Source organism: Geospiza fortis, unplaced genomic scaffold, assembly GCF_000277835.1.
Source record: "Geospiza fortis unplaced genomic scaffold, GeoFor_1.0 scaffold190, whole genome shotgun sequence".
Classification (NCBI taxonomy): Eukaryota; Metazoa; Chordata; class Aves; order Passeriformes; family Thraupidae; genus Geospiza; species Geospiza fortis.
Window position 1 is genome coordinate 6,610,305 of NW_005054328.1, and position 24,115 is coordinate 6,634,419.

The 24,115-nt window shown below is 35.9% G+C and overlaps 1 protein-coding gene across 1 annotated transcript in view; it reads right to left on the minus strand.

Moving 5' to 3' along the window:
* Positions 1–24,115, minus strand: part of RNGTT (RNA guanylyltransferase and 5'-phosphatase) — a 165,114-nt gene that overhangs the window by 120,649 nt on the left and 20,350 nt on the right. Inside the window, exons 7-9 of the mRNA XM_014307075.2 lie at positions 23,628–23,729; positions 7,716–7,851; positions 1,137–1,208 (exon numbers count right to left, since the gene is read on the minus strand). Coding sequence (XP_014162550.1) covers positions 1,137–1,208; positions 7,716–7,851; positions 23,628–23,729 — 310 coding nt within the window. The remainder of the gene's footprint in view (positions 1–1,136; positions 1,209–7,715; positions 7,852–23,627; positions 23,730–24,115) is intronic.

Sequence of the window (24,115 nt, forward strand, 5' to 3'; positions counted from 1 at the left end):
GACTAAATTTAACACATGCTTTAACTACAGTAGGTGCTAAGCCTTGCACAGCCAGTCACTCCCCTGGAATCACATGAGGGGAAAGAATCAAAAGGGTGTAAGTGAGGAAACTCAGGGTTTGAGATAGGGACAGTTTCAAAGCTATAGTAAAAGCTGCACATGCAAAAAAAGCAAAGCAAGGAAGCCATTCATCACTTCCCATAAGCAGGCAGGTGTTCAGCCATCCTCAGGGCAGCAGGGCTCCATCACACATAATGGTGACTTGGGAAGACAAACGCCACCACTACAAACATCCTCCTTCCCCCAGCTTTATATGCACAGTACAACATCACATGACAAGGAATGTCCCTTGGGTCAGCTGGAGTCAGCTGTCCTGGCTGTGCCCCCTTCCCTACTCCCTGCGCACCCCAAGCTTACTCACTGGTGCACTAGAGTGAAACAGAAAAGGGCTTGAAGCCACGTGAGGATTTGAGCACTGCTCAGCAATGACAGAGAACATCCCTGTGTATTCAGCACTATTCCATGCTGATTTGCAAATCCAAAACACAATACTACATGGGCTACTATGAAGAAAACAACAACAACAAAAGTCTGTAAATGACACCAGCAAGAGCCCCTTGGAGATATTCAAACCTTTACTGTATATGAAAGCTGGTTCTATAGAAAACAAGTTTCCTATTTCCAGTACTGTTTAACAGCTCTTTCTTGTGAACCCAGTGATTGAGGACTTAGCAGAGGAACAGTTGCCTGGTTTCAAACTTGGGAAGGAGTTGACAGAGCAGCCTAAAAAGTACTGTGAAGCTCTGCTAACAAATACACCAGGCTAACTCCTCCATCTCCTCTTGATTGCACTGCCTAAATAGTTCAAACATGCTGTAGAAATGGGAAATTTTCCAACAGTGTCTAGCAGACTGTTTCAAATGGCCATTTTTTCTTGAGCAAGTGGAAATAAATCAACATGTGTTGTAAGGCTGCTTTCAGTCTAAATTCTGATACATCGCTTGCTATCAGGATGCAAAATACACAAATGATTTTGGTGTTTGTATTTACCCTGAAGCTCTTACTTATATAAAAAATATTAAAACTGAAGTAAGAATTAATAACTTATGATAAGCAATAAAACTGAAAGTACTTACATTAAACTTAATAATGTCATATATCAAGTACCGAGGGACAACCTGTCCATTAACCTTGTCGATGATCATTTCCTTAAAAGAAAAGAGAAAGCATTGGCATTTTTTTCATCAACACAGAAGAATGTTGACATTTATATATGCATATACCTGCAAGCATGATGCAAACACCAGCCACGTCTTTATCACAAAAAAAACTTTACAAAAGGTCAAGATTATAAAAATAATATTGTGGTCTTAAAAGTCTCTCATTAAGCATTCAACAAAACAAACATGAGGAGGCTGTGCTAGGGCTTCAGATTTGCAACATTTATTCATTAATTTCCCCACAGCTTTCAAAGTCTTGAGTGAATAATGAGTTTTAGAAACCTCAGTAAGAACTGTGATCCTAAGCCAACCAAGCACTACTGGAAATCTTGACCAGTCAGAAGCACAACAGTGAGGAAGTAAAAAACAAGCATTCACATTCATTGTCTATGCTCAGGTTGGATCTTTTAATTTTGAAAGTGTCCTAGGCAGCACTGAGAGGTACAATTTGCTTGAACGTTGTTGCACTGTGACCAAACAGGACGGCTCTTTCAGACAGAAGTATCACAGCCACTCTCTGCACCACATGAAGCCAGTGAACATTCAATATGTACCAGCAAATCAGATTGAAAACAGGCCAAGTGGGGAAAGAACATTATTGATCAACATCCAAACACAGGTGTGTTTCCTGAACTTAATGATATATGCAAAAATACAGACTCTTTACATGGTGGTGTTACAGATGTAACTCAGGCTTCCTATGACAGGAATTAGACATAGTATATAGAGTTTGATGAATCAACAATGAAGACTGAAAATGGTAACAACCAACCACTGGTAGATCTTTTCCAGAGACAACTCTGAAGTCACCACTTCTCTAAATGCAGTCCATCTTCTCCCCACCTCCCTCCCCTACCTGGTTCTTGGCTAATAAGTTGTATCAGCTACAGATTTCTTTTTTTTAAATTAAAAAAAAATAAAGTTACAATTCCAAATTCACACGAACAAGATAAAACAACTGAAAAACATGAAAACTGTTCACTATGACATGATGAAAGCAAAATCAGTAGTTCAAGAATTATTCCAAAAAAAGAACATTACATCAATTCTATTTTTGTTTAGTTAATGTCTTTCTATTTTTATGTCTTACAACCTTTTAATTTCTCTCAGAATCCATAGATGGTACAAAATAAACCCAAAAAAGTCTGATTGACTCATGTAAGATTAATTTTCAGTCTGTACAACAAAAACAAGATTCTTGAATTACACCTAGCATCTAACCATAATCTGCTTTGAAAAATAAGCAAGCAGTTCAGTTGTAAAAATATAGATTTGGTTTAAAGCAAACATAAAGCTTGAAGCATTGAAAACTGAACTAGAAGACATGAACATGTTGTTCCCAAAAACCACTGGGAAATCTAAATTACCTACTTAGTATTTCGGAATTTCATCCTCTGTGAACACAACACTGAGATGGAGACTGGGATTTCAAAGCCATGTGCAACATCCACAGGTGTTGTGAATGACTCCCTGAGTTGACCTTACACATCATTCCACATAATTACTTTTTTATAATTAAAAATTAAAAAAACATGAATCCAATGAGTGGAAACTATTCTTTTGTAATATTATAATATCTTCCCTCTAAAAATTTTGTCACGGACACTGTCAAATAGCTTGTGCAAAAAAGGTCTACATAGAAGTGATGTAACAAAATGCAATTCTGCTAGTGTCCAATATTTAGGTAGGACACTGGCGAGCTCTCAAAGGAGCAGCAGACACAATGCTGCAATGCCTTCTTTGACCATAAATGTTATAACTAACTACAAGAACAGATGGGTACAACTCAAGAGACAGAAGGCATGATATGCAAACTTGGAAGAAGGTGTAAAGATATAATGCAAGGGAAAAAAAAACCCAGGATAAAAAACCCCACCTGAAATTCCTGGTAGTAATCAGGTGAAACAAATAACAAAATAACAGTGAAACAAAAGAATGATGTTGTTTTTCATTAACTCTCAGCTGAACTGGCAGGTGAAACAACTTTTTTGGAACACATTTAATTGAGCACATACTTAGGGTTTAAGGCCTCACTTTCTCAGTATGCATATTCAGAGCCTCAGGTCTGATGCAAAGCTAGCATTTGTATGCAAAACCCCGAAAACATTTCAATGCCTGATATTACAAGATTTTATGCCTAATTTTAAAAATATGAATCTCTGCATATTCAGTTTAAGAAGGATTAAAAAATACAACAAAGAAGACCAAGAACTGTTTTTAAATATCCTTTGAAGTGTTTATTTTTAACTTTTTCTCTACTTCAGACATGTAAACATTTTTATTCTATTACTGATCAAACAAGCCTTTTTCCTCATCTCCTCCCTTCTTTTATTCTTCCCCTGCCTCCTGTTCTCTTTGACATCCTGACTGAAATCCCAGCTACCAGAGCAAAAAACAATAGCACAATATGCCTTAGAAGATGAGATGACAAATTCCTGCACTGCTCATCTCCATCATGACAACAACATTGCCTGCTCCATTAGTTACGCCAATACAACTGTCATAAGGCAAAAGCTGTAAAGTGAGCATGGGAATGGTTCAGATTAGAAATGCTCTAACACATCATTATTTTACAATCTGATTTCAGAATCTTCCCTGAAATTATCAGAATTGAAAAAGTACACCAGGGAATAGACCTCAGAGACAACTTCAGAGAAGATGGGAAAATGTAGTATTTGAGAAATGACCACAATTAAACGCACTCATTCTGACCTGAACAATAACCTGATACTATAAGACTATATTTAAGCCAATTTTTAGATAACTAAAAACTTAAACCCAAATCCACTCACATGACATGTTAATATAACATTATCCCTAAGGCACATCTGCATCCATGCAGCTCCTTCTACAGACTCCATGCAGATTTACAGCCAGTATTTTATGTTTCAAAGCTACCTCTGCTACTAGCACATGCCCATTAGCTGCTGGTTAAGGTATCCACTTAACCCATGGGCCTGAAGAACAAGGACCAGTGTTCAATTAATGCAATATAATCTGGCAACACTGTGCTGGTGTTATTCTTCCCAATCCTGTGGTGTTGCAAAGCACAGTTGCACAGTATATTGGACCTGCAACAGTGCTAAGAGCTTTTAGCTGGACAAGTATCAGAAGAACAATGCTGGACTGAGAGCTCATGGGCTTTTTTCCTTGGATCACATCTCTAGAGTAACTTAGGCTTAAAATAATCCAAAATTCAATCAAAAAGCAAAGGATCCAATTTTACCAGCCCCTTGTAGAATGTATTTTTTTTGTTGACAGAGTATGGAATCAGATCTAATAATATATCTGTTTGTTTTTCCTTTTTCTTCTGTGCCTTTTCTTAATGTTTTATCCATTTACCTTTAACACAATTCTAGTCACTGCTGTATTTCAGGAATGAAAGCAGTTTTTCTTTCTTGCCTTTTTTTCTTAAGTCTATTTTGCATAAATCTATTTTGCATCAGCTTTCAAAAACTAAAAAAGTTTTAAGTTCTGCAATTTCTGAGACAGCTTACAAATAGATAAGGTCTCTCCTGACATAAAAACATAAATGCATCTTTATCTCACTCTCCATTTATGGAGTTCCTGGCCCTCTTAAGTCTTCAAGTGTAAACCGTATTTTATATAAAAATAAAATTGTTTTAAAAATTGTATTAAAACCGTAAAAGTTACTCCAAGCCTAAGGATGACACTGCATTTTCTACTCAACTGTTCCAAAGCTAAGGGGAATGCCAAGAAAGCTCCTGAAAACAGCTATTTAGCTTTTTTGCATGACAGCCGAAACATTTGAACAAAACTCTGTGCATTCCCTCAGATAGCACTATGGATGCAAAACACTTGGCTTCTAAAGAAATAAGTCACACTAGTCACCTGCAGGTGAAATTTAAATTAGCTTTAATGAGCTTTGCAGAAAACTTTCTTCCATGACAGGAGAACAATTGCAACTGAAAAGCTGGAGATGAGCACAGAGTGTTGCAGATCTGTCATCACCCAAGACGTCATTGATCACATAAGAACTGTTTGCAAGTAATTTCAGCCCAAAATGAACCACAAATGCATCTGAAACTCCCAAAGACAACCACATGAAAGGCTTACACCAGAGGCCTTAAAGCAAGTTAATAGATCCTTGAATGCATGGAAATTGCCTTTATGAAAGTTTCATGTATACTGTCATTCTAAATAATGTTAGGGGGATATTAATCTTTTGTATTCTTAAAACCAGTAGTATTTTGCTACATGGCACTGATATTTCTGTTTTCTGTTTCCTTTTTTCTCATGTTTTTAAGAATATTCTAAAGCAATACAAATTGGACCACCTCAATCTATACTTTCATTCCCTGAAAGAGAGAAAGCTACTTCAAGGACCAGAAGTATGAACTACTTCAGCCTGTAATTCAAGAATTAATTTCAACACCCCTTCAAGCACTAATTAGCAGAATATATTAAGAGAAAAAGCCAACTTCTTCCCATGGATTTAAAAAATAAAATAAAATCAATCATGCATATATCTAGAATAAAGGATCATTCATGGAAATTTTCATTTGGCATCAACATTAGACAAATATTCAATTACAAAGCTAAGTTCTTCTGATGCTTCAAATAATAGGCAAGTCTTATCCTCAAACCTGTTAGAGGAATTTCAGTTGAAAAAAAATATTCCAGCAGCATCTTTTTATTTAACTGACCATACCAAAACAAATTTAGAAATCTGTACTATGAAAAGTATTTATCCATTGAAAGGCTTTAGTTCTATCTCAGAGTACTTCATTCAATCAGTACTTGCTCATTTCATGTCACTTTGCTTTTCACTTTATTAAAAAAACAATGTAGGAGGAAAAAAAAACCAAAACATACTAAGACTGATCTTATTCCAATAAAGTGGAACACCAAAATGCACTATTAACAGTCAAACTTCTACAGAACCACAAATTAAGCAAAGTTATAATTCATGCCCTGCGTACCTGAGAGAACTTAAGTCATTCTTAAGAGACTTAAACTATAAATCTGGGGAACACAACACACCAGATCAGAGACCCTCTTCCATGCCCCACAGCTACATTATGCACTTATCTCAATATCCCTGTCTTCCACCATATACATATCAGCCACCTTCACTAAAACATCTCTTTGAAATAAAGAGAATAATTAAATAAATGAAAGAGCAGCCATTTCACTCAAGAACACCTAGGACTATACCATATGGACACTAGCAAGTCATTACTTTCTCAAGAGCCTTAGAAGTAGCAGGGGGAAAACATAGCAATATCAGGCTTTTTATCTCAAAAGCATGGAACCTAATGTATGTCATCAAGAATAATATGTATATCATTCAGAAGCTGCCTGGCTGAAGAGGCTGCTACCAGACACGACAGCTTGTGCAACCACTTCTGAGCTGACAGCATGGCATTTCTTGCATTATGCTCTCAATTTTTCAATGAAGCAGAGGTGGTGGAAAATATTCCATTATCTGCTTCTCTGTCCCTGAGACAGTACATCGTTCCTTGCAGTAATTATCCTCGCAGATTCAATTTACACACGCTTCACATGTAAATGTGTGCTCAGTAAGACACATCATTCACAGAAGCGACATTTCAAGTAGAATACTGACAACAAGAGCCAGAGAAAGGAAAGAAAGTTAATAAAGGCAATATGGCTGAAAAGTGCAATAGGCTTCAGAGGATCAATATGGAAGCTATCTCAGGTACAAAAATACTTCATCAAGCAGGAGTTACAGCAATAGAGAGTCTCCAATACTAGTGAAACTGCATAAAAGGAAACTGTATGGATCTAGTAGCATAAGAGCTAGTGAAATTCTCTCAGTCATGTGAAATGGGACAGTCAAGAAAGAAATAATTTCTTCTTGTGGATACAGTTGTGAAAAGTTTGCCACCAGCCCAGGCTCCAAATACACAAATCTATATGTTTTACAGCTTGGTTTACAAATGGCTTTAAAAGTTCATTACCAAGTTTACATAATTTAAATTAGCATAGCAACTTAGAAATGTTTTAGCCTTAAACAAATATAATTAAGCCATTTCTAAATCATTGAAAAATTCAGATCAGCTGAAAATAATAGTGACAGAAACGGAGACATCAATTCACAAAAGTGCATCAAAATGTCATGAAAATTTTATCAAATTTTAGAAGTATTTCCATAAGCTGTATAAAATTGACCATGTTTACTATTCCAAAATATAAAGCTGTAGCAAGAGATAAGTTCTGCAATAATTTTTTAGATTTTTCTTCAAGGCTTTTCTCATGTTCAGAGAATGTCATTTCAACACCTTGATTTATTTCAAAGACAAACAGCTCCCCCCAGAGCAGTCATCAGTCCTATTCTGTAGGTAAGTAATTTCTTACAAAATGCAACTCCCACATTCAGCCAGTGACTGAACTTATATTCCTCCTGAAATCCTATGATTCACCAATCCAGGCCTAAAAATTTGGCCCTGTTTACGAACAAAAGCAAACAGCACTGAAATAGTTACAATAATGATACAGTATGCTCCTTACCCCATCTAGAAGAGTGTTTGTTAGATGTGTGCGAAGATCTTTACGAAACGGAAATTCCAGGTTGGATACATGAAAAATGGAGTTGTCTCTATCAATCATATAAACCTCATTCTTGCCATCAATCAGCATCATATACCTGCAAAGGCAGTGTTAAGATATTATAATTACACATACATCCTCAAAATCTCTATTATTTTGTTTTATATTAAGTGTTAAAAACACGTAATCATGATGGATATTATTTTTAAAAAATATTTTAAAAGTACTTTCTTACATTTAAAAGTTTAAACCTGTAAACTAAGCAAAGGGATATCGCAGACCATATGATGATGTTCTCAGCAATAAAAAAATAGGAGGAGGAGGAAAGAGGGGACATTTGGATTTACGGTGTTTTTCTTCCCAAGTCACTGTTGTGCATCATGAAGCCCACCTTTCCTGGAAATGGCTAAACATATGCCTGCCACTGGGACCTAGTAAAAATTCCTTATTTTTCCTTATATTTATCTCAACCCCTGATCTTTCTCATTTCCACCCTTCTGATTCTCTCCCCTATCCTGCTACAGGATGTGTGAGCTTAGTTGCTAAAGGAGTTAAACCAGGCCACACCTTAGACCTTCCTCTCGCAAGGACAAACACTGCAGAATTGGGCTGCAACTCTTCAACTGAGTCCATGTAACAGACCTCTTAAAGCCCACAGAGAATTTTCACAGGCATTCTGTATGGAAACAAAGTTTTTGTTAAGCATACCTCTCTGCATGCCATCTTCCTTCATAACTAGATGATCTGGGTGGTCCCTTCCAATCCAAATCATTCTATGTTCCTATGATTTCTATGATTCTGTATCTTACTTCAGAGAGATGCTGAGAAGCAGCATATGCTGACTTTGAAGACAGAAAAAAAATCTCATCTCAGGACAGTGAATTACTTTCATGTAAACCCATCTGTCTGGGTCTCATGGTAATATACCTCTCTAACTTAGAATCTGAACAAGTTTTCTGCTCAAGAAAGACATTAAACTGATCCAGATATGTCTCATTTTGAAATTTTTTTCTGAGGTTTTTTTAGCCGAATGGCTGAAAACTCTTCTACTCTCTCAATTTAATAAACTACTGAAATAAGACTCTGAATTTGGTCCAAACAATAGAATTTATCAAAATTCTAATTATTACCAACATAAGACGGAAAAAATTTGGTCAAGGATGGACTGAAAAACAGAAGTGTTCTATGAGCAGCTAATAATTGAAAATGTGCAAGAAGCAAGAGATAAGCAAGGTTTTGGTGAAACTGAATTTATAAATTAACAAGGGATTTGAGCTGGTTGGTTGGTTGAGGTTTTTTGTTTGCTTGTTTCACTCAAAAAGCTTAAGTTCATGTGCTTAATGTCAGGTTTAAAGTTTTATCCAGATGACTCTACAATCATTCATGGAGAAATCTTGTGGACTTCTGAACAGCACATTTCTGAATATTATTTCGATGTACCATGGCCATTTATATTTTAAGATGTTAATTAAGGTATTAGGAGATAAGCACTTACACCACAATAGGGACACGCCTCTGGGCAACACCACAAAGGCAAAGAAAGAAAAGGGATGATTTCTGAAACACATTCACTAGAGATAGAACACAGGAACTTAACTGTCATGCCTTGCACTGCCCACTGTGAACACTACTTGCTATTACAGCTGTACACTTATTACTAATTACCTCTATTGTGCGAACACCCAAAAGCTCCAATTAGTAACCAGGCCCCATTGTTTTAGATTCTGGGCAAGTACACAAGATGACACGGTCATCAGATGGCTCAATCCAAATGTAAAACCAGACAAGTGAATAAAATAATAAAGGCAGGGCAGCCATAAGAGCAATAACATAACTGCTCATTCACCTCTGAAAACTATACATGGAAGTAGAGAATCATATTTGAGCTACAAACATCATCTCTCAAAACTGTCAGTGCAATCTCTACAAACCAAGAAATTCTGACAAATAGAGGGCCATGATGTCCATGCAGATTAATCTCACAAGCAGATAAAATATCTAGTCATAGAAATGGTAAAATCTAAAGTTTCATTAGAAGCTACTTTTCATTCACTTCTGATCCTGAGGCAAGGCCTGTTATTAATTCTAACTGGACAATATTATTAACACAATAATTCAGGAAATAGGATGAAAATTTCATTTGCAGAGTGACAGCTCTTGGCATTAGACAAACAGATCTCCAAATCACCTACCAGAGTATTAATAATTTTAATTTTTAAACTTTAAAAAACATCAACCATCAAATAAAGTTTTCTCTTCAGAAATCAATTATTTTTAGCATACCCAAATAAAGGCAACTGTTTCAAAGGCTCATTTGCCTCCTCCTATATCCTGTATCATGTAGTCCACATCAGTCCACATCAGTCCCCAAACACAAGCTAAAAAAATTATTTTATTAGGCTTCTATTTTCAGTTAAGTTTGTTTTGTGGTGGTGGTAGGTTTTTTATTTTTACACAATTTTGAAGCTGACATGAGCTACACTGAAAATCCTAAGTTAAAAGTAGAGGTTTCTCCTTTATGTGGATTTCATTAAATTTGAAAGTGCATTTCAGGAAGATTTTACTTAATGCACAAAATAAGGTAAATTACTTGGTGTCCATCAATATATGGTCACTGAGACTAAGGAACAAGAACAGGACTGCATCTCCCAGTCTCCAAATCCAACACTGAAACACGTGGCCTCTGCCCTCTTTTCTATATTATCATGATTCACAAAACTGGATTTGAAAATACTCCCCCAACACAGTACCTCACTACATATGGTGTAGTGTTTGCCAAAACATATTTACCACAAAATTGATTGCCTGTGTATTCACAGAAGTTTTGCTTCTGACTTCAATTTTGTGATGTGCTTTATTTATGTTTAACTTTCTCTCAGCCAAAATGACAGCAACCATCTCAGCAGTAAGCTTACATATGTTAATTTTGTGCTTTATAGGAGTTTTAAAACCTTAAAAATAATACAAAAATACAACATGGCTTCCTCAAACATTAACATCCTATCTTCTGAGCTTGAGTTCAACACACAAGTAATTTTCTGAAAAAAAATCTACAAGTACCAAATGGATTAGAAATATTGTTTCAAAGGAAGCTTAAAAATTCAGCTCCTCTAGGAGCTTTCTTTGCCCTGCAGTATTTCTTTAGATAGGCTGTATCAAAGAAGATTATTCATTTTGACACACTGCTGCCATTGCTGCTTTTTTTTTTCATTTTACTTTTTAAATATGCCTGTGTCTGTATTATCACATTAAAGAATGCAAAATAGAAGAAATTCCATCATCAACTCTAAGCACGAAATACACAGCAGCTCTCCATTCCGAAGGGAGTTCATTATACAGCCTGGAATTCAGTCTTGTGCAAGTGCTGCCCTCCCACACAAATAAGCATTACCCAAATCTGAATAGCAATTAGCATCTCTAATATGCTCACTGACGCAGAGGTAACAATGAAATCCTGCTACAGATATGATTTTCAATTCCTTAATTTCCTTTTATGATTGGCAACATTTCAAAACCACAAGCATGTCACCGCTCTAGATGGATCGCCTAAGATGAGGCCAAGTCACGCAAGTGCTTTACACTGGACCCTGCCACTCCCTCCTGGCAAGAAAGCATCAACTTCTGGCCAGATGCATCAAACACTGAGGAAAAGGCCAAGAGAATGAAAATTAATGACTGCCCTTTATCCACTGACAGTAGGAGATCATCTACCTATGTCACTAAGCTGCTGCAGTTCCATGTCCTGACCCGAATCCAGACTGTGCTGGATTCAGAGTAAGTTTAAATTAGAAGAGTTTGAAGCTGGCCTGTGGCACATGAAGCAAAAGACCCTAAATCCCAATAAATGGGGAAGGCTCAGCTTGCTTTCTTCTATGAATTGCTGCTGGCAATGGTTACTGCTTTAAAAGATATCTCCTCAAGGATGACAAAGCCTGGATACAGGGACACTAACACAGGAACTTACAAGAAGACTTATAGTATTATTTTCAATGTGTAAACAAAAGGAAACAATGTCTTTTTAATCAGCATGCTGACAGTTCTATCACAAACCACCTTCTCCAAAGATGCACACATGTTGTCATCTGCATGAATACACAGCACAACAGCCAGCAAGAGACACTGCTTTCTACATGCAGAAGCTGATGTAGAATTATGTATTCAACAGTCCAAATTCCAAATAATTAAAAAAAAAAAAACACACACAGACCTTTGGAAGTTAGTCTGCTCTGAGTACACCAACACTTTGTATTTCTCTCACTTATTTCCAGATTAAAGTATGCCATCAACAGTCTCCCCAGTATTTTAAACTAAAAAATCCCTTAGATTGTGACTGACAGTCATTTCCAATTAACAGCCTCCAGCTCCAATATTTCTCATTCATGACCTTGCATTTTCTACTACTAAATATCCTTCCAGTTTTATTATTCTGCTCCTCAGTGAATTCAGTGGCTGATCTCCCTCATTTGTTTATCAGAACATACTTGGATTGTCTTTCAAAATACTAAATGATACAACAAAATTAATATTCAGGATCTCTACTTGTGGTTTTTTATGCATTTTCTTTCAAAACCATCCACTGCCATTTTCTTTCAATCTATTCTTTACCTATCTTAGAATTCTAGCAATCTTCTTAGCCTCATTTTCTCTAATAAACAGCAATTTTGTCAAAGTCCAGAAGCATGAGATATACCAGTCTTTCGAGGTCAAAACCACAATTTTTTCCTTATACGATCTTCTACCAAAACTATTGAACTCAGAGGAAATCCCATTCCTCATCTATACTGCAGACTGTGTTCCTCAATCACAGTAATTCTGAGTAATTCTATTAACTACTGCCCTTAGGGCAACCAAATCTGTCATTTAATAAAGAGAAAACCTGCATTTTTTTATCTATTTTTACTTCTCATTACAAAAATAATGATTTAAATGTAAAGCAAAGCCTTAGCATGATTGATCCAAACTTAGCTTTAAAATCAAGACCCTTTTTATCCCTCAGTATTAAAATACTGTTACTAGGCTCTTGTTTAGTACATAAATGTATCTTGTATATCTCTTACTACACTCAGAAGCACCTGGATTTGTCACCTGTTGAAATGCTCCACCAATTCTCCACCCTCACTAGAGGGTAGAATTCAGCTTCTGGTCAACTTCCACAATTGTAAGGTGTCTCCATGGGGTGAAATGACCAGTTCCCTTTGCTTCAAAACTGTCTTGGTTAAACTCTTATTATGGAGGTCAAGACACTCAGCTTGCATTAGATATTCAAGTGTGCTCATCATGACAACTCTGATCAGGCATCTGCAGCAGGTCAGGTCCAGCAGTAACCCTGAAGGGATTTTTTAAAAAATCTGAACTCTGTAACAGTTTTTTTATCCTCCAGCTATTAGGAAAATAAAATGTTATTCCTCATATTTTATCTTGTATATTTCCTAAACAAAATGAATGCTTTCCTATATTTATGTTATAATCAAGAAAGTTGTCCTAGTTCATCTGCTACACCAACATCTAATTTCGTGAGAAGTCAAAGGTTTCCAACAACCAGCCTCATGTTCTGAACCATTAGTTCAAGATACCACTGCCCTGACTCAATGCTAGTACAGAAAAAAAAACCTTCTTGTCTTATTGATCACCTCAAATATCACAATGGAATTCTTGATTTTTATATTCACAGCATCATTTCAGGTGGAAAAGACTTTTAGGACACTTAAGTCCAAATATAAGCCTAACACTGCCAAGTCCATCACTAAACCATGCCCCAAAGTGTCACATCTATATATCTTCTAAATACCTCCAGGTATTGATGAATTGATCTTCACCAATCACCCTGCTTATTTGAGAACAGAGAATTTCATTTTCACAGGATTTGTTGAGGTGGTATTCCAGATAATGAAGTAACCTTGTCAAGTCACCACTCTAAGCTGAGGTACCACACAGCTTATACAGCTTTTCAGTCTCCACAATTTTTACTATTCATCAGTCTCCTCCATAGTTACCACACTCAGAATCAAAACCTTATTCTTGCCTGCCACCACTCTCCTTTAAACTCTGAATGCAAGTTTCCCTTTTCATTTGTTTCCCTTGACAATGCAAGGTCCAGAGCAGTTATTTTATGACTGCTTTGGCCCTGAACATCATCAAAAGTGAGTGGATCTGCAGACGATATTTACTACAGAAATATTCAATATGCCCAAAACTACAGCAACAAACGCTGCAAGTTTTGATATCCAAAGGGTACCACAGTCAGGGGGAGGAGAGACGTGACCACACTTCCCCACCTTACAAGGTTCCAAATTAACTGCCAGCAGAAAAAGCTCATATAGCAGCTACTTTTTAGGGTTCAGTGAGAGCACAGAACAGTAGCTGGAGCCAAACAAGCAAACAAACAAAATAGCAAACAAATAATTAGATCAAATAACGAACAGGGTAGTGAAAAATATAGAAATAATGCTGCATGATTATACAACTTTATGGTATCCTCTCACCTGGGGAAGTTTTTTTAATAAAGGAGACAACAGCAACACTAAGGACCATGGAAAAATGTATAGGAATTGTGGAAACTAATATAATTTCTCCGAATAAAGTATTGCAGTTGAGACTGAGCTCAACCTTTAGCTTTTCCTGTTTTATAAATCAAAGATAAAGATGCTTTAATTAATTTAACAGATGGCAAATTCAAAACCAGTGTATAACTACATTTTCTATCTAAAGTATTATTAGACTGTGGAACTGCTGGTAAAATGAAGAATTTAGCTAGGTTTAAAAAGCCTATCCAGTTACAGTGTTTTTCTTGTCTGTCTTCCAGGGTTTTAATTAAGTTAGAGTGCAGTGGGGGTTTTGTTTCTTTATTTTTAGAAGGATATTAAACTTTGTGGGTTAAATTTAAAGTTGTCTTGTAATCATTATTTGACTTACAACAAAAGGTAAATTAAACTACAACTACTACATATTGAGGAGCTCCTATAGTGCATTGTGACGTGACTTGTCTGATGTAAAACAAAAGAATTGTTAACAAGCTAAAAAAGATATTACCCAGTAACAACCTTTATACTAACAGATTAATTTTAAATATTAGATTATCTTTGTTTCACCCAAATTTTGATGATTCTAAGTGCATTTCTCAATTACTGATAGGAACACTGTTGAAAAACAACTGCATGGTATAATGTTCTGATTACTTTTTTTTAAAGCTGCAAGATTAATGGAACAAACTATATCTCCAGCTTGACAGAACTCTTGAATTGTTTCATAATTTTTGCTGTTGTTGTTATTATTATTATTATCTTCATTATTTATTGCAGATAGATTTTCAAGTTTGCTTGATCTTCTTTGGCTCCATACCTCTCCACAAACCTTTGTCTGAAAATATCTTGGAGCTTTAAGGCAAAATTCATGCCTGAAGCAACAGGCTAAAAAATTTATATAAGAAAAAATAACAAATTAATTTAGCATTAGATGACAAGTAGTTATATTGCTTCTTTCCCAAGCAAGTGAACCATAATGTCTCTCATGGAGGGCAGTTACAGAGCAGTCACAAAATGAGTAACACAGCTTTGAAAAAGGAGATCCCCTTAACCTGGAACTGATTTATGCCAGAGTGTGTTCTGGGTCAATTCCACCTGCATCACTGGCACAAGCCACAGCAGGAACACAACTGCCATTTGTGCTCACAGAATAGATCAGCTCCAAGAGAAAGGGGCTAGATATCTGTATAGTTCAACTTCACAAACTGAATGGCATTCTTCCCTGACGGAACATAAGCCGTTATGCTTCATGGATGTGTCTGTAATCCCCCCTAGGAGAACCAGCAGCCACAGCATGTACTGTTCCACTAAAAGTGGTCTGGGAGAAAGGAAAATAAATAAATAAGCCAGTAATCACTGATACTGGTCGTTTGAAAAGCAGATATACATGCAGGCACACCCTTTATCTGGATCTCATTAGAACATTTTAGTACTACAGTTGAATACTCTGAGATTAGCATTCATAGCACAAGCTACATAATAAGTTAATGCATTTTAATGCATTAACTATTTATAAATAAACAAAAGAGCTTGCTTATAAGACAATCTGTCCAAATACTCAAATAGTTACATATGAATAATCAGTTAGGTAGCATTGTTCAAAGAGCCCAGAATTGTGCCAATAGAACTTTGTGTGTCGAGAGGCTTCAGAACTGTGAAGTATCAGGCCTGCTTCTCCACAGAATAGACTTCCTGTATAGTATCTCACCAGAACTGCTCCTTAAACACTCAAGGAAGGGACACAAAACCCTTCTTTCAGAGTCATGACAGGGTTGTGAGCATATATAAATGAGAAACCACAACCTAGAGTAAGAATGCTTTCTTTGGCCATTCAAGTCAATTTAGATCCACTTGAGGGATAATGGGTTCTGTCACACCTATTTATTCATTCCTCTACATTGACTCAATGATTGTAAAAGGAATATTCAGGAGATGAAGAAGTAACAAAGTGATACGGACGTGCCTTAGTAATAAATACATAAATACACCATCACCAGCCCACCCCCCCCCAAAAAAAAAACAAACACAAAACCAGATATTTTTTTATATCCAATTTTTCCATATGAGAACAAAGTCCAACAGTTTGTGACATTCTATGCTGCCTCATTTGACTTACAGTCTCCCAGTCAAAAGAGACCTCTCCTGGCTCAAAATTAATAGTTAAATAAAATGAATGAGATATCTGAAAATAGCCACAAGTCCAGCTATGAAATCCTGACAGCTCCTTTTCTGTTGTCAAAGTCTGCTAGCCAAAGCCTAAACATGCCCTTATTGCCTGTACAGTAGGGAAAACAGGGGCAAAGGACAACATGGCAAAAGGAGGAGATAATGAAGCCACATTGTACTAGACCTTCCTTGCCCTGAACTAGAATAGCTTCACCTAGAGACTGGGGACATGCTAAACAAACCAGAAGTGCCTTTAATCCAAACAAATTTACAAAAGTTCTTTTTACACTCTCAAATGAAAACTCAAGAAACCATACAATATTTATGGGTTCTAATGCTGTGGAAAACAGGCAAGTATTAGTCGTGTAATCCTAAATTTACTGGCCAATACAAGTGTACAGGACAATTATTAAGATGCAGAGCGAGCAACAACTCACAGCTTCTGAATCTCCAACTCTCTAATGACAAACACACCATTCCTGCCTCCCCATCCCATCTTCTCTTCCTCTCCTACCTAAATGCCGAAAATAAAACCATGAATTAGGCATTTGCTTTTTAGAAAATTAAGAGGAATGCTGTAGAGTGCTTAACATCTATGAATTGCTCCTTTCAGCCATCATTAGAAAGGCATTTTATACATTTTAATCCTGAACCATTTATGTTTCATACTTTATATACTTTGGCAGAAGCTTCTGACATTATGTTATCATTTCACACTTCAAAGTTAAACTGCAGGTTACTAACTACTAGTACTGTAGTTTATAACAGCTATTTATTTAGAGCTTTTAATCTTGACTGGAAGGGAGTAAAAGCTTTACTGCAACCATTTCAATAATTTTCACAACTTTAGTTTCCAGAAAAAATACATACTATCTCTACTTAGATATATTATTCCGAGTCAAGTCAATGAAATAAATTCCACATGGATTGCAGCCTCATTCTCAACCAAAATTCTTCCATCTACAGAGGCAGATATACAGAACTAGTTTAAAATGAGTGAGCTTGTTTTGCCCTAAAGAATTGTTAAAATAATTATGAAGAAGGACCACAAATGACAATGGCAAGTAAACAAAAACTGCATTTTTTCCCCCCCATGACCTTAAAAACTTATAAAAGCACAGTGTGGTGATTGGAAGACTGGACTAAGAACAGTCACTTCAATCTTTAAAGTAAGGTTTCTTAAAGTAAGGTTCCAAATCTCTTCTTTAAGCGTCACCCCATTTTGACAATTTCATACAAATAGTAATAGAAAAACCCTTACAACTACTTCTTTGAGACATTCAATGAAAATAATAAAATGTCTGAAGAATGGCTGTCCTATACACACAAGTGATGTGTAATTACCAGTTGAGGTTGTGCCCACTGCTGATAGTTACATAAGCACAATTGAATCAAGCTCATTTAACTTGGAATCAAATAACTTGGGTTAAGCCCAGCTGTTCACAAAACCTGTCACTCCTATAAAAAAATCCATTTGGTCCTGAAAAGTCTATTCAGCACATGCCCAACTATGGAATATTTCCATCCTTTAATATTTCCCACCACTGAAACATGTCACAGCCACAGAGAAAGGAATACCAGATAATGGTGCAAAACTGATTAATATTTAAGTCTATTTCTTAAGTGTGGAGAGGAAGAAGGAAAAGGAAGGTGTGGTTTAAAAGCAGCCAGATGATTCTTGTGTGGTGAAGAAGGAAAAGGAAGGTGTGGTTTAAAAGCAGTCAGATGATTCTTGTATGTGTTCTTCACCCTATCCTATGATTAGGAGGCCAACATTCCTTCCTTACTCCAAGGCCACAAACATATATTAAGTCTAAACGTGACTCAATGACAAGACACTCAAAACACAATTTATAATAGTTCACCTTCTCAGTAGCTATCTGGGTCAGAAGGCAAGGTGCCCAGGGAGAGAGTATTCATACCTTGAGAAACATTATTTTACTCATAAATGTTTTATTGTGATCAACAGGCCATAACGTCCCTGCTAACACCATTTCTGAAGATGGCTGAAAATATCAACACCCTACATTTTTGTCCTCCTCCTCTAAGTTAGGGAAGAATGGACTATCAATTTTGCAAACCTCTATTTCAGGAACTTTCCACTACTAGGAAGAAAATTTCACATCCATGAGAATCTGGTCATGTAATTTGTACAATCTGAAAATTAATCCATGGCTTCTTTCTCATTTCCAACAGCCTCCTTCAAGTTCAGCTCCACATTAATATCTTTGCTCCCAGGAGCCAAGCTTTCCACTGCAAACCCAGGACACTCCACATCTGCTTTCATGACAATCTGGTCTCTTAATAATGGTTCTCTGGTTCTTAATAATGAGTTCTCAAGTGTATAGATTTGGGATTTAATTGGATTAGTACTACTCTCCAATCTCCTCTGTCCCTCTTCATTCTCATTATTATCTCAACTTTTTCTCCCCTCTCTCTGAGGGATAATAGTTTTTCCATGAACCCATTCAAGTATCTTTTCTTTAAGCCTTTACAGACAGGCAACCATTTTGCTTCCTTGTCACTTAATTTTGGCTAGTACCTTTTACCTGCTAAGTTCTAAAACAAACATTTTTCTCAATTTTCTCCCTTTTTTTTTTCTTAAGAGTTGTTCCTTAGCAGTGATTATTTTTTCACTATTTACTCTGGACCAAATTACTTTTGGATAATTTCTCATATTAGGAATTTGCAATTTCAGAGTTATGCACATACGCTTCATCTCATCATGTAAAGGATCAAAGAGTAGGGAAATAAAAATTATTGAGCCATAGAAATTAAAGAGAAACTTCAACCTTGTTTTCATGACATTTATAGAAAAGTCATCTTAAAATATACTGAATAGATTTCCTTCAAGGGTCACAAATATGTTTCTGAAAAGGCTGCAACTGCCATTTTAAAAAAGAAAAAAAAGAAATTTTTTTCAATTTCTGCAAAAAGCTGAATTAAAAAAAAGGAAGCTATCACAAGTTTGATAATATAGCAACTAAATCAAAATAATTATGTTCTCTATATATAGATATATTGATTTATTGATTGATACATTAACATAAATCAAACTGATTAATAAACAATTGAAAAACGCCCATCAGTTTTATCATACAATTAAGCATACATTTCCTATTTTTATTTTGTATTAGGATAACAACAAAAAGTTAATTATTTAGGTAACAGGCTTTCTTTTAATATAAATGTAATTTGCTAATCATGAAAGAAAAACAACTTTAGAGATATATGCATTTTTTGTTACAAACTCATTAAACAACTAGCAGCAATTCTCAGAGAGCTGTTTTATTCTGTATCTACTTATTCATATTTAGATATCTTCAAGCCATCAATTTGCATGAAGATTTTTCAAATTTAATAGCCTTTGGCAAGAACTACCTGTTCTGCATTTTTTAAATAGCTGCCTTAACATAATTGAACAGCCATAGCATTATGATCACATTTATTATTTTTCACTAAAACTGCATGTGTACAGATGTGAAAAATAAAAAAGCTACTCACAGAAATGCAGGAAAATAACTCACTCCCCTTAATTGGTTCCATTTAGTGCAGGTCACATTTTGCCACCGTAAAACCTAGTCCTGTTTGATTGTATTGATTTGAATTATTCCACAGCCATTTTTAAGCTTCTTATTATTCTTAGTGGTGGCAGTCTTTCCTTCAGAACTGGTGTCTCATTACTTTACCCTGCCTGAACAGTCAGCTCCACTCATTAGAACAAGCATCTGCTACAAACAGTATTAATGAGATCCATATGAAGGGATACAACAAGCCATTACCCACCTGGCTAATCATTTTACAGTACAAATCTGATAATGCAGAGTCATCCAGCAATGCCTTGAACATGTTGTTACAATTACCTTATTCAGACAGTAACTACTATTTTAGAACAGGGCGCTGCAAAATTGGATACATTTGTAAAAATGTATCTACTTTGTAGCTACTGTTAACATACAACATATATTTCATCTCAACAAAGCCAAAAGGCATGATTTTACTAGTGGGAAATTTGCCCTTTGGCTTTTGAATAGATTAGCATTAAAATTATTTATAAGACACCAATAGTTTGACTACTGTTCCAATAAATATTGAGAATTTACACCAAACCAGTCAGAATAGCTGCAGAACTCAGTGACTTTTATTGAAATAATAATAATTTAAAGCAATATAATTTTAGAGGTGGTTTTCTTCAAAACAGCATGAGTTTGCATACAGCATTTACATACAACCAAGTAGCTGGCACAAAGGAAATATTTCACCAAAGAGTGACAATGCTAAATGAGCTTCACAGATCTTTTAATTTAAAGTTCATTTCTCTAAACCTAAGATACAAATACGCACATCTTTATACATTGGCATTTACAAACATGAGGGCAGAAGTATTTGTTCACACTGCGTTTTTCCCTTTGGGACAAACATACTCCAGAAGGAATGCTGGAACAGAACCAGGAGGGGTGCCCTGCTAATACTTATGCAGCAAGGGCCCTGGAAACCAGGCACAGAAAAAGCAAGACCACAATGAAGCTCAAACTCTTCAAACCACAGCAGACTAGGCTAAGCAAGGCTAAGTCAAAAGATTTTGAACTCAGAACTCCAAGAGAACAAAGGAGGATGAGTTTTATCCAAACCAAACTCACACACTTAAAAAATATGTAAGATGCTACTCCAGTAAATCCCACAAGATATTTTATAGAATCACTATTGAATAATTTAACTAATCAATTTCATATTGTTAGACAACATTATTTGAGAAATAACGCCCTTTTATTCAGGGAAATACTTTCTCTAAAATTATGGATAGAAAAATACAACAATATTAAGAAACCAAAAAAGCATGCATAGTTCTACCACTGGAAAAAAGCCCTAAACAATGGGGAAAGTGGCAAAAAGAAATACCAACCACAAAAAAGCAAAACCAACAGCTCTTAAAATAGAGGATGAGAGGTTCAGCTCCAATGGGAATCTAGAATTAGCAAATGTTTTTGAATAAAAGTAAAAGTAATTGGTGAAGTTACTGACACTGAATATCAGTTACAAGAATGTACCAAAAATGCTTCAATCATGAAACCTCTAGGAAAGAATACTGCTGAAGAAATCAAATACAGGTAGTTAACAAATGGTGACATTTAAGAAGTTTGGCTAAGTTGAGCAAATGTTAGTTTAGCTAAAATAAAACTGTTTTATTTCAGTGAGAAAGTATAACAGAAAGTTATTAGTTATGCATCTGCTTTTCTTTAAGTCCAACAAGGTCGACAAAAGAGCAGTGCTTTTTAAGCAAAGAGAGAGAACAAAGCAACAAAACAAAAAAAGCATGCAAGCCTGATAATATTCTCATAGGTAAGGTCTAGACTGATGCATCTAAACCACTTTTAACAGAATAGCTTCAGAGATATTTGATGACAGGGGTTCCATCTCCAGATAATGGAAGCAGGGGATCCATAAATGGGTCTCCACTAACTGATGTCTTAATATTAAATTCAAGAAGGTCACGCCTGTCAACACAAGCATTCAGAATAACTAATGAAAATCTGTTTAATTGCGTATGGAGTCTGGATCACTGGAGAACAACTATATAATTAGAAGAATGTCCAATGTAAAAATGATCATAATTTTTCATTGTTGATTAGGATACATATCATGCAAAGTATCTAAATGTCCAAATAATAGCTCAGGTTTTCATCTTTAATCTCTCTTTCATATTACTTAAGGTGAATTTCATTAACACTGGATCTCTGTAAATCCATTTTCTTCTCTGAATATACCTATCAGTCTGTGTATCTTCATAATCTATTACCAGTTACTATGTTTTGAAAAAAATTAAAAGAGCCATTTAGTTCCTTCAATTTTGTTTTTCCTCCATTCTGTTTTCTCACCATTCTAAAACTAAAAACAGAGGATAGAATGTTCAAAATACTGAAAATTTTAACAAGAAATGACATGTACACTTCAATTTCTTTCACAAAATGCAGTCTTCCAGGTACACTACCATGTTCTGTATAATGCTTTAGTACTCAGGACGTGGGCATCCCATCCACACACTTGAGTAAGAAAATGAGAATATTACATTAAGACATCAGTTTTCCAAATTAATAACACAGGATATGACAAAGACTCTTCAGGTCAGTTTAAGAGCTGGCTGACTTCATTTGTTCAGGGTCAGCTGCTCTGGAATGCCCTATGCCCTGTACTGCCCTGAGAATATGCCTTGACCTCCCAATATCCCACTGCTGTAACTTCCCACCCTGAGAACACCTGCACTGCAATATCCAAGTGCTTGTGCATACAGCCAGTGTTAGTAAACCAATTATTCCCACACATTTCTTAATGCTAGGTCTCCATACTGACTGCAAGCTTACTTTGACTTTTCACACCATGCTCAGCCCAAGCTAATAAGCCCTTGAAGTGTGAACTCCACACAGGAGAGACACTTGGAAGGGTCTGGGGCTTTTTTGTACAAGACAGCTTAGTTCTGGCTGAATTGTGATGAATCCTGACTGACTCCATGTGGAGCCACTAGGCAATTATCATAAGACATGCAATTCCCCATATTCTCCAGGATTTTCATTATCTAGGATGTTCTATTATTAAAGATAACAAACCTAGCAAAATAAAGAACTCAGGAAAAACTTTAGAATATGTCCAATAAGTCCAATTAGGTTGTAGTTTGTTATTAAACAAAAGGCACTCCTGCAATGAATGTAAGAATACTAGTGAGGGAAGATAAAATTACTGACTCTTTAGCTGACATGAACTACATGTTTGAACAAAGGATCACAGGATGAATTTTAAAAAATACCCCTACAAATTTTCTGATCCTACCCAGCTTCTGAAGGATCAATTAGAAGTTTTAATTTTGCTTATAAAGTCCTCACCTTAGCAAACTCTCACTGCTATGTAAGATTATTCTAAGACCTTGGTGACAAGTCATGCCTGACAGTCAGGCAAGGGTTATGGAGAATAAAGGTACCTGCCTTTAATAGTCAGGGTGTAAAACAGCTGCTAGAAAGAAACTTGGCCACAAACTTCAGCAATGTGGGGTACCAAGTCAGAATAAAAATTAATCTCTGGAGCCAGTTTTGTTGCTGTGGTTTGTCCTTTGTACAAGCAAATTCACTTTCCTGAGAAAATACAAACTGTCTACCAAATTTACTGTGTTTTGCTTTTTCATTTAAAATGAACTTACCGGGTGCCGTCTGCTTTCCAGCTAACTTTGTATGGCTTCTGCTCCAAAAATTTAATATTTTGCTTGTCCATGGAAACAGGCTGTGCTCCAGGGAATCCAGTCCTAATAAAAAGAACCATGTTTATTAATGGTTCTGCGATAAATAGTCACACAAGTAAATACATTTTTCACATCAGACTCAAGTCACACCTCATACCTGACTTGCTGCAAGGTTAACTCTGAGTAAGAGCATGTTCTCCAATAAAGTATTTTGCAATAGAAGTCAAAAGTCTATCTCATAGGAACAAAGTTATTTGCTTATGACAAAACACTAAATTATGTGGAACTTCAAAGTTTTAGCTTTGCAGAAAGAGATATTTAAATTAAAAATTACAGGCACGATAAGCATCAACAAGTTAGGAAGTAGTTTGGATCACCAACTTTGGAATGGAAAAGTCCAGAATCATAGACACTAAAACCAACATTCCCATTAGCATTGGTCACAAATC